At 37.2% G+C, this 12,101-nt stretch overlaps 1 protein-coding gene across 4 annotated transcripts in view; it reads left to right on the forward strand.

Moving 5' to 3' along the window:
• The window catches only part of BRINP3 (BMP/retinoic acid inducible neural specific 3), a 342,152-nt gene that overhangs the window by 255,046 nt on the left and 75,005 nt on the right, over positions 1–12,101 (forward strand). For all 4 annotated transcript variants that reach the window (XM_066360881.1, XM_066360884.1, XM_066360885.1 and 1 more), the window contains one exon: positions 1,518–1,754. In XM_066360881.1, coding sequence (XP_066216978.1) covers positions 1,518–1,754 — 237 coding nt within the window. The remainder of the gene's footprint in view (positions 1–1,517; positions 1,755–12,101) is intronic.

Here is a 12,101-nt window from a genome sequence, read left to right on the forward strand (position 1 = left end):
CCGCATGCGCCCAACCAAGATCCACCCGGCATGCCCACCAGGGGGCGATGCTCCGCCCATCTGGGGCATTGCTCCGCTGCAACCAGAGCCACTCTAGTGCCTGAGGTAGAGGCCACAGAGCCATCCTCAGCACCCGGCCAACTTTGCTCCAATGGAGCCTTGGCTGTGGGAGGGGAAGAGAGAGACAGAGAGGAAGGAGAGGGGGAAGGATGGAGAAGCAGATGGGCACTTCTCCTGTGTGCCCTGGCCGGGAATCGAACCCAGGACTCCTGCCTGCCAGGCTGATGCTCTACCACTGAGCCAACAGGCCAGGGCTTTCAGTTATCTTGATATTTCCAGTATACCTAGCAATTCTCTTCCAAATGGAGACATACATTTAATGTTATTTGTTTCAGGTGAAATAAAAATAAATAATAATGTGACTATGTAAGTCCTAAGAATACTTTACTACCTAATGTATGGGAGAATTAATCTGAAAGGTATAATTATCAAACTATGTGCAGAGTAGATTTTTTTCCCCTTAAGTGAACATGATTAAGGGTCAAACACTGATTTTTGTTGTTGTTAGGAAACGTAAATGTTGTAAAGTCCTGTTTTGTAGTACATAGCAATTGTGTATTGGTCAGATGTCCGTTACCATTGTTTGTTTTTATTTACTAATTAGTTTGAATGTTTAGCCTTTTTATTAAATTTCCCTGTGTAGCAGGATTGGGCTGAAATTGTAATTACATTTTTTTTTGTTTGGAATATAATTATAAAAGTAAAACCAATAGAAATCCCCAAATATTCAACTCATAGTCTTATTTTCATTTTTGATACTTTTCTTCAGAGAGAGCGACTGTACTAAACTTGTATTAGAAGAGTAATGAACCATATCACTAGGCTGTCTTATTACCTGGCAAAGAAATGAACTAGGAAGCAGCTGAATTAGCCCATCTACTTCCCTGTAGTTGGCGTTAGTGCTCACCTCTGTGCAACAGTACGAGAAATCACGTGTTGTCAGAGTGGTGAGATAAGCCTTCCGTAACTGTGTTATCAACGCAACAGCCCACTGTATTATAATATTTATTAGCTGTGGGATGAAAGTTTAAAAGTATAAGGAAAACATGAAAACTTTAATATCCAGCAGTACAAAATAAACACCTCTCTTTTCAAAGAGAGATAGGCTCTATCTGCATAAATGGAAAAATAACAAAATATTCTGAAAAAATAAGTCACAGAACCAATCAAATAAGTTTAAAAAAATCAGGTAGTTTGAGGGGTTAAACAAATCTATAGTTTCTGAGATTCTTGAACAGTGCATGGAGCGGACATATGGTGATAAGAATTATCCGTATTTGCAATTTTGTGGACTTAGATAATTTTCTATTAGGTAATTTTCCAGTGATAGCTTTCAATATGCATCAATCCATACCTTGATATACTGAGTTTTATTTTACCGTTTTGACTATTATAAGTGTGTCTGACACTTTGTCCCCCTTTATCAAAGTAAACTTGTCTGCTGTGTCTTCTTTCAGGGCTGCAGGTTCTCCTCCCGGACTATCTGCAGGAGCGTTTCGTGCAAGCAGCTTTGAGCTACATCGCTTGCAATTCAGAGGGAGAATTTATCTGCAAAGAAAATGACTGCTGGTGTCAATGTGGCCCCAGATTTCCAGAATGCAACTGCCCTTCCATGGACATCCAAGCCATGGAAGAGAATCTGCTCCGAATAACTGAGACCTGGAAAACCTACAACAGTGACTTCGAGGAGTCAGGTAAGACATATGTTAACATGACACACACGCTTCACCAAATGCCTCACCATACGGAAAAGACCATTTTGTCCAAGTGTAAGGAGTGTTAACACTCTTAGAAGGGATTTTTATTTCATTTTGTATTATTAGTCTTTTAAATGGACATGCAGATTGCTTTTATTAGTGGCCATGTAAGCATATATGGTGCTTTGGGTATTGTTAATTATTGTTGGCACTAGAACATCGCTTTATATTTATAACATTTGGTAACTGTTTTTTAGGGATTGGTCATTAGAAAATAGGCATAAAGGGAAAGAAAATAACCTTTTCATTCTATCAGTTCTCCAAAACTCTTCCAATAGCTGTGTATCTTTTGATTTACTGTTATAATCTGCTCATTGCCTCAACTGTAATTTATGGATATCTGCGGTGCGAGACAGTGTCCGGCTTCCATATGGACGAATGTGTCAGATCCAATCTGGTTTTCACTGCCACCTACTCCAGCTGGCCACTGTGTCCACTCTGATTCATCAATGCCTGGCTGTGTCGTATTTAATCTCTTATGAAGATCACCTTTGCTGTTACCAAATTTTATCCTGTACTTAAATTAATTTCCTAACATCATCTGAAAGAAGATGGCTGGGGACTGTCAGGGAGATGTGTTTTAATGTAAGGATGCCCGATTTCACTCCCAAAGGCACCCTGCCGAACGCCCTCTCTCTGCTCCTGTTTGCCAGCTGTATTTCTGTCCCTACATCAGGGTTGTTGTTGTTCCAACTATCTGAAAAAGGCTTGATCTTTCTGGAGGGCTGAGAAAAGGGTATTTCTTTTTATCATTACCTAAAAACTAGTAAACTGTGCTTTATTTAGCAGGCAAATTGTATACTACAATATATGTTGATTGATTGATGAATGAGATGAAATGTATGTGTGGTTGGGCATCGCCCAGGCTTTGACTGAATCTGCCTCATTCATCACCTCTTGGAATGTCACAGTAACTGTAATTGATCTTTTCAATAGACACACTCTAAGAAACAATTCTAAGAACCAGAAACAATTTACCTCTATGTTATATTATTTGATTTTGTTTTAACCTAGGGATTATGAGGGATTTTTCTTTGTCTTTTTATTTCCTTTTTTTCTATTACTCTGTTCTTAATAATGGCATAAACAGTAAGATGATAGATTATCTAGAATGCACCAAAACACAGACATAGTCCTTTTTTCATCAGTTTGAATTTGTTAAGACCAATTGTCCGCCTATATAAATGTGAATGTGTGTGTGTGTGTGTGTGTGTGTGTGTGTGTGTGTGTGTGTGTGTTCTAAAGCTATCATAGTCTATGTTTGTTAGATCTCATCATTTGGTCACCTATCCAGGTTAGTCTGAAACAAATCATTCAATATTTTGATTTGGTATCATAAAAATAACATAAATGAGGACTTTATTAAGTGTTTTAACGTTAGATGTTTTTTATGTAGACAGACTATGGTAAAGAAAGATTACTAAATGGTACTGTACATTCAGAGAATTTTTCTTGCTACTGTATGGTTGGTTTGGTAAGAATATATGTGATGGCTTTTCTAGACTGTGTGTACTTCATGGTACCACTTGGATCATTTTGATAAAAATTGTTATTTGTTCTACCATGAGCTCTAGGAAGCCATGAGAAAGACTCAGTGCATTCATACCTGCTACATTTATCTTGTAATGTCACATAGATGCCGTTAAAGTCTTCTACTGCTGCATAGTCAGTACTTGTGTTCTACTATTTTATTGCTGTCTAAATTGAATTTTTAGACAGCATTCCCTTAGTATGACAAACTAACAAGTAGTTGTAGTTGTTCACTTTCAGCAAATGTCCTTTATTATTAAATTTAATAAAATACAAACAAGTGAACTCTTCAAATGGGTCACAGTTCATTTTTATGTCTTTCACATGAACTGCTTGGTCAGCCACCTCACTGATCAATGGAGATAGCAATATATGGAATTTGAGCCTAGATTTTGGGGAACAGGTATATACTCTATGTAGAGCATTAGAAATTAACATAAAATCAAGGTATATCCTATGAAATTTTTATTAGGCTCTCAAACCTTTAAAATTAGCTATGTCAGTGCATAGAAAAATTTCCAGATGGCCAAATGAAATGTATATGTAACATGATGCTGTCATCTATGCTCAGCAGCAAATATTACTGACTCTCTTCCTTAAGGACACGCAGGAAAATTGACCCTAAAGCACTGTGATCATTTGGTGGGGCCATGTGACTTGTTTTGATAAAGAAAGCCATGCTTGCTTTCGCTAGAGGAAACCTTTAGAAATCGGGCACAATTGGTTAGGTTTGTCATGTCAGCCATCAATGATGGTCCCAATGGTGAAGATTCTGAGAGCTTGTGTTGTTGAAACAGGACAATGAGGTGGATATGAGATGTGAGCAAGAAGTAAATCTTTGTTGTGGAAGCCTGGCAAAACTTTGGTGCTGTTTGTTACGCTGGAAAAACCCTCTGTGACTTACACATAAGAAGACGATGCTATTTCCCTGTAAGCGAACATAACAGACTGGTGTGATGATTCATCTAATTTGAGAAGTAGCATTATAAGACTTTCAGTTTGATTACTTTCTCTAAAAAAGCATGGTAAATATTTGATATACACTGCTCACAAAAACTAGGGGATCAAGCCACATGCAGATACTCCAGTACTTTCAGCCTTTTGTACAGTGCATGTTCACCAATGAAATAATAGTTGGTTTTGCATCTTGTTTGCATAATCAAAATTTCTTTGACTTGTTGTTTGCTTTCCTGATGTTCTTGTTTAATTAAAAAAATGCTTTTTTATTGCTTCATATTTATTTTGAAATATCCCCTAATTTTTGTGAGCGATATGTTTTTCAAACGTATTATTTAATGGGTTTAATAGAAAGTATGTGGGCTATTTAGACACATTTTAGATCTTATGGTCCTTACTCTTTTAAATAATCCTGCAACATACTAATATTATGATTGTATTCTGTTTTCATTTTACAGATAAAGAAACCAGGGCTAACATATGTTGAGGCACTTGTTCAACAATGTAATAGGAGATAAAGCAAAAACTCAAGTACAGACTAAAGTGCCTGGTTCTTCCCCTAAATGAAGCCCTTTCATGAGCAAAATCTATTATTACGTAAGGGAATCCTTACCTGTATGTTATAGCTTATATTATCTCTCTATATATTAATGTAGAGGGTGGCTTGCTATAATCTAAAGGTTGCAATAAGCCCCTAGTGATCAAATTTGAACACATGTAGGCATCGCACAAAGGCGCATAAAATGACATTGTCATTGTGTGCTTGCATTAAATATCCATATGGTATTAACTAATTCTCAATGTTTAAATTATCTTAAATGCTGACAATGAATTATATATGTTATCATTTGCTTATTTTATTATGGAGTAATGGAAAGTTCCAGGGCTATAAAAAAAGGGGGTACTATTTTTATTTAGAGTGAGTTGAGCTCCATCCTGGGTGCCTCAGTCACTGTTAATATTATCTGCCTACAGTTAAGCAAGACTTTAATTTCTTTTAAAGATGGGAATCTAGACTGCAACACTAATTATAATCATGATATTTCTATATCTCTGATTTTTTCTTTAAAAATCAAATTTTTCCTTACTATTACAATAATTTGAGATTTTATGTACATTGATTGCAAATCCATGGAACATAGTCAGATGTCTCCTAACAATTATTTTCTCTGTTTGCAAAAGATATCTTCTCTTTGGTTTTCCTAGTGTCTCTTCAACCTCGTCCATTCTGGTATAGTGCCACCTATAGCATGCTCATAGCATCTGCCATGAGGCTAACTGGCCTGTCACAGAGGGTCTCGTTTTATTTTTGTTATCTTGTTATTGATAGTATGACTTAACAGCTAGCTGAGAAGAAGAAATAACCCGTCTGTTGGCAGAAGTCAGTGCTTCATTTAAGGAGTTGACAAAGTATTAGTGGAGAGATCTTGAAGTTAATTGGCAGCCAAACAAATGTGTGGTGTTAGATCAGATCGTCAGGTTGCTGTGTTGTGCAAACTCCGAACAGGTGTCATCCTCGGAAGGTCAACCAAATTTGTCACTTGGCTCTGTGATAGAACACACAGAAGATAACAAGATAAATGACCCCCAGCATCACTGAAGCCTGAAGACATGCCTCGACTTTTAAAACTAACTGGTGCTCTAGCAGCCAGTTTGTCAGACCTTCCATCTGGTGAAGAGTTCTCTGCTTTATACAGTTTAGTGTGGGTTATTTAGGGCCTGTTTCCAGTGACGGGGAGCTCAGCGAACCACAAATCTCAAGAGTATGAGTTTGATGGCTGTGATTATAAGATGAGTCTTGTTTATTTTGAAATTGACTTTTATTCCTCACTTTCCTGAAAAAATAACATGATGTTGCTGAGTGCTAAAATGTTTGTGGCCCTAACTTTTGTCCAACAGTCTCAGTCTTGTTCTTAATACCGATGAGAATGCCCATTCCTCCCCCACTGGGGTGGCCTTCAGGAGTCTGCCCAAACTCTCACACCTGCCTCTGTATCTGTTCAGCCAAGTTTGTATTTTCCCTCTCTGAGATGACCCTTAACTGATTTCTAAACTGTTAATCTATCTTGTAACCTCCTGGACTAATGTTGGCTTGTCCGTGGAATTCAGAACTCGACAGAACACAGGGCTATAAATGTAGATTCTTGTGTTAAATAAAATAAAATAACTATCTTTATTCTAGATATAATGCAGACTAGGAGCCATTAACTTTTTGCTACTATGGCAAATTGTTACAATATATTAAGTTGTGATAAAAACTCTTTTTAAAGATTTTTCACATAATCTGCTGGTAATCAGGTCCCCACTCTTTTTATTTTTACACACACACACACACACACACACACACACACACACACACTCATACACACAACACATTCTTTTTCTCAAGTAAGTGCTGATCTTCACTTTGTTTTCTTCTTTTGGCTGTAGTTGCACTCTTAGAGCTCTTTCAAAATCTGATTATATCATGGACTAGAATTGTCTTTTTTGGTTTTTTATTGATCATGGATTGTTTGTTGTTTATTTGTTTATTTTAGCAGAAGGAGGCAAATAGCAGAACCCTGTCATATACTACTCTCAGGTGTCCTTAGAATTTGAGAGAAAAGTTCCATATAGGTTTTAACAACTTGCACTGTCCATTTCCTCACTCGTTCTAGGTATATGTAAAATTTACCTACCATGATTTCTGTGTTTCTGCATATAAACCCATCAAGTAGAGCAGGGAGCCCTGATTTAGTCCTAATTTGGAAATCGCTCAATTGCAAGATCATTTTAGGCCATGGGTAGTCTTGCTCTGGGCAATGGCTTATCTCATCCACCTAACTACAAATATAATATCTTTCTAGCTTGATGCTTTTTCCTCCCCTCTTGCTCTGCACTAGAGGTAGTAGAGGCACATGCTGTCATTGTAGGGCTCACCTGTGTCCTGGGTTTGGAATGAAAGTTCATGAAGCAAAATGTATGGAAGTTGGAGGGAATGGATATATCCTTTTCCTAGCTGCAGGCCTGACCCAAAACATATTTAGAAGTTTGGTCATGTAGACCTGGCTTTTTAAAAATAACTTTACTTAAAGTTCATATGTAATCAGTACCCCTTTAGACCCTGTCATGCCTTGCATCCCCTCAGGGATATAATGTGTTTCTGAAAATGCCTAATGTCCAGAATAATCTTTGACCCAGTTTCAGTTTTTATATCAGTCAGAACAGGCTTGGTAACAAATGACCTCAGGAGCTTAGAGCTCTACAACAGCATAATATTACTTATCTTTTGTGCAATGCGTGTGCTGAGAGTCAGCTGTCCTCTGTTTCTTAATCCTCAGAGACCCGCATTGGCGAAACAGTCTCACACTTCAACATGGGAGCGTCCCTCACAGTCATGGCAGATGAAGGGACTAGGGCTTCTAAAGCTTCCATTAAGTAGTGGCAGACGTCATTGAGGGTCATGTTTTGTTGCATTTTTGGTCAAAGGAAAGTATAAGGCCAATCTTGAAGGTAACAGGGTGAGAATGTATCATTTATCCATAGGGAAGAACATGACAGAAAAAGGGAACTATGGGTGAACACACATAAAATAGGTCATGATTCCTGTGGATTTTGATTCACCAAACTCAGCGGGTGTCTGAGTTTAAGGAGGACAACAACCAGCTTGAACTAATGCATGCAAATATCTAATAAGTTGAGAGCTTTTAAATGCTATCAGCATTTTTGTCATTTTAAGAGAAGTTTCTTGTTATTCCCAGAGACTACTAAATATGGAGATTTGAGATGATCTAAATTAAAGCCAGGAAAAAACTCAGGTGGTGAGATGGGAGGTGTTTTGGGATATTTGGCAGACAGACTCTGAAATCTCCTGAGAGTGCCACAATCCTTCAATGATAGACAAATCTAGTAAAGATCAACAAACAGTATGTCCTGCCCGTTCGGTATTTGCATTCCTCTTAACACTGAGCAATCACGGGTGACTTCTCCGGGCGGCCAGATGACTCACGCTCACTGATGGCGGACACTTCAGTTTTTAGAGAGTGTGCATTTCCCCCCCTTAAGTCTCAGAAATATATATGTCCTGGCTTGCTACCCAGCTCACATCAGTTCTGACCTCTGGAGCCATATATAATGTGTCCTGTACTCTTCCATTTCATTTTAAAGCATTTGAAGTGAAATAATTTATTACTGCCACAGAGTCGTCTCTTTACAGGCCGTATAGTCCTTGCTATTGTCCCTTTCTTCTCAATATATGGCTTCAGACTTCTTCATTCACCTGCTCAGTGCCAAGTTCCAATTTTCCTATTAAAGTATGTTTCACAGACACCTGGTATAAACTACATTGCATAGAATGACAAAAATCAGCTCGGATCTTACCTGGAAAGTTTTTCCTGACTGTTTAATTCCCAACAAAGTCTCTTTCATCAAGACTCAGTTCAGCTAGCTTTGAACTAATGCCAATTTTTAAAAATTAATTCACATTGTATTTTCTAATGGATACCAAACTAAAATGGTATCTGTATGCCCAAGCATTATAACATTTTATTAAAAAAACAAAAGATTAGTATCACATAATGTAATTAGCAACTCTAGTTAAATATGCTCAGGTGCAGTATATCGTATAAATGCTAATTTACAATGTGTTACTGCTGCTTCTGATCGGATATTCTTGTTTCTGTGAGTTGCGTCCACTGCGGTTTCAGTTGGGAAGCTATTCCCGATTGTGCAGCAGGAGTGGCCGCAGATAAAATGCCCACATGTCCTCTATTTCTCGCCTTGATCATCTTTTTTTTTTTTTTTTTTTTTTTTTTTTTTACTTTTCTATACCTTACCTTCTGTTCATATGCATATTTGTATTTTGAAGTTCTCAGACAGAATACAAGGTATTTACCATCAAGAAGGTCTCCCAAGAGAAACCACATCTGATACACAATCTTTGAAACAATGCTTGAACTTCGCAGCATTTTAAAATTCCAAGCCAGCTTTGATGATAACATTCTAGGACGTGAAGATCCTTCCCAAGGGGTGGAGAGCTGCAGAGGAATCTCGTTAGTTGAACTTGTAAGAAACCAATATTTTTTTAAAAGAGAGCAATACATTGGTAATGCGTGTCTTTTAGAAACGTTCTTTATTCTCTTTTTAACCTAACTCTACCCCATGTTCCTTTAAAGAAACAAAGACAGATTTACACCATTCATTCATTTCTGAATGAATATATATATACCATTTTTTTCACTCTATAAGATGCACTTTCCCCCCCCAAACAGGAAGCGAAAATACTCATGCATCTTATGAAGAGAAAAATATGGTATTTTATTAAATATTTTAACACATCATTTGGTTCAGAATATTTTATTTTTCCTCCTTAAAACCCTAGGTGCGTCTTATGGTCAGGTGTGTCTTATGGAGTGAAAAATACGATATATATTTTTTTAATGAACTGCACAGCACTGAAATGTATTGCATCCTTATATGACAGAGCAGTTGTAACTTTGTGTCGCATCAACAATAAAGTCTAGGCAGAAACCATCTTGACACAGAATCGAAGAAGAATGAATGCATCTTGATATAGTCACACATTTTTCACGAATTATGAAACCCACAGGAAGATGATTTGTAAAAATTACAGCTTCTGAGCCTTATCATGACAATACCTAAGCACGGTGGATCTGTCCGCACATCTTTTAAGTCATACTATTTGCTGGGCAACTGGCCCCCATAGTTATTATCCTTTTATTCCTGATATCAGATGCCTAATTGATCAAAATCTGTGGGTATGTCGGCTTTGGGGACCATGTCAGTGTCTCAGAAGCCGTATCTAATTTTCTAAGTCCCATATCTAACAGTCAGTGTTCCCTGAAAGTCTGCATGCCTAGCGACATGATTCAACCCGGGTCCTGCTTCCATGCACGTGCTCTGTCTGGGTCAAGACTAAAATATGAACCCTGTGATGCCTGAGTTCAAGTTCTGCACCATTCGTTTCAATTCTGTTACATTCCAAATTCATCCCCAGTCCAACATTATCTCCAGATGAGCGGAATCGTTTTTGGAATCAGGCAGAAGGTGCCAAGAGACTTTGGCAAGATTCACAAATGGTCGCTATTTGTTGAAAGATAGGAACGGGGTAGGCAGAAGTGATACCAGATGGAGACAACGCCCGAAGAAACTCAACATCTGTTTGGAAAGGCGGGTGTTCCCAGCTGGTGCCAATATGAATGGGGCACAGGGGGCGTTGGGTGGCATTGGTACAAGGAAGAAGAGTAAAGGCTGGGTGATGATGAGAACTGGTGACAAAGCCTGTGGGGAAGGGAGCACTTTGGCTGCATGCAGACGGGTAAATAAGCATTAGGCAGGCCAGCCAGCTCCTGTCCAGATAAGGAGGGATGGTGGCATTATAGAATAGGAAGAAAAATGGTAAAAAAAAATAAATAAATAAATAATAAAGGAAACTGGCTATTTAATCCTCCATCACATGTTGAAAGTATTTTTTTAATGTTAAAAATATTGCATTTACATTTTTATAGTTAACAAAGTAGAAATAAAAACAAAACAAGAAACAAGTGATCTAGCCAGGTTTTCATTTAAGACAAAATGCGCTTTGATCAGAAGAGTAGGTTGCAAGCAGCAGTAATCTTTCCTTCAAGTGATCATGTCTTCTTGTCTTGATTTTGACTTTTATTTTGGCCTATTTCACCCTATGTTGTGACAGAGGTCGTTACCAGTAGCATCAGAATTCTGTCAGCCTTGCCTAGTAAAGAAACGCTATTTTTCACCAAATGTTACAGAAAAAGTAATGGATTGGAGTCTTATAGTTGTGTTTAGACATGTGCATAGGCCTAATTGGTATATGTATGTATCTTTCTGTGACACAGGATAAAGACATTCTTCAGATATCTGATGCATTGGCTAATATAAAGTAAAAGAAAAAATTTTGTCAATTTTCAATCTCTTTTTTCAAGGAGAGAAGTTGAATAATTAACAAGGGATATAATAACTATAAAAATTTCATAAAATTTAAATATTTGGTAGGATTGCAAAACTACTGAGTATTATTATATTTTTTTTATCTGATGATGTGACTTCAGGTATTTTACATGTATAACAAAGCCAAGTGAGATAAAAGCTGTAGAAAAATAGTTGTAAACTGTAAAGTGTTCTTCAAAAGTTAGTTTTATTTACTTATTTTTGATTGCTATAGTTATGGATATTTCTGGATATAATTGAACCTATGTGTGGGATAAGTGAACATCATTTTAACCTCAGAAATTTTACACGGAAGACCTAGGTAGAATGATATTGCTCATATATGGTTTTTCTATGATGTATGTGATGTTGTAGCCTGCACTGATTTTAGAGAATAACATATAAATAAAAATTTTTGTTTTGTTTTTATTGAAAGGCAGTGTGAAAAGTAACTAGGGATCATTTTTATGCCGAAAGTTCCAAGTAACCTTGTAAACATAGTTCAACACATTGTTTTTACCCAAAGAAGCGACTGGAGAGCTATCTTGAATTATTTATGCTAACCATCTGTTCATCGCACATCGTATCTTCCAGAACAGACAAATCTCATGGCCTTCCAAATTCAGCTACCTCTTCTAGATGAGCAGCTGGTTTCTTATCAAAAATCCATACTGAAACTGTTTATCCTAAATGGGTGAATTTCATTATTATCTCCAGGGCTCTCGCTGATTTATCTATTTAAACAGCATTCTCCTTAAAAAACAGGTTTTTAAGTGGCTTATCCCAATTCTATCATTTTAACAATAGTACTTTAAAAAACACACACTACATTTTCTGCTAAAACCAGTTCTA

This window comes from Saccopteryx leptura, chromosome 1 (assembly GCF_036850995.1).
Source record: "Saccopteryx leptura isolate mSacLep1 chromosome 1, mSacLep1_pri_phased_curated, whole genome shotgun sequence".
NCBI lineage: Eukaryota > Metazoa > Chordata > Mammalia > Chiroptera > Emballonuridae > Saccopteryx > Saccopteryx leptura.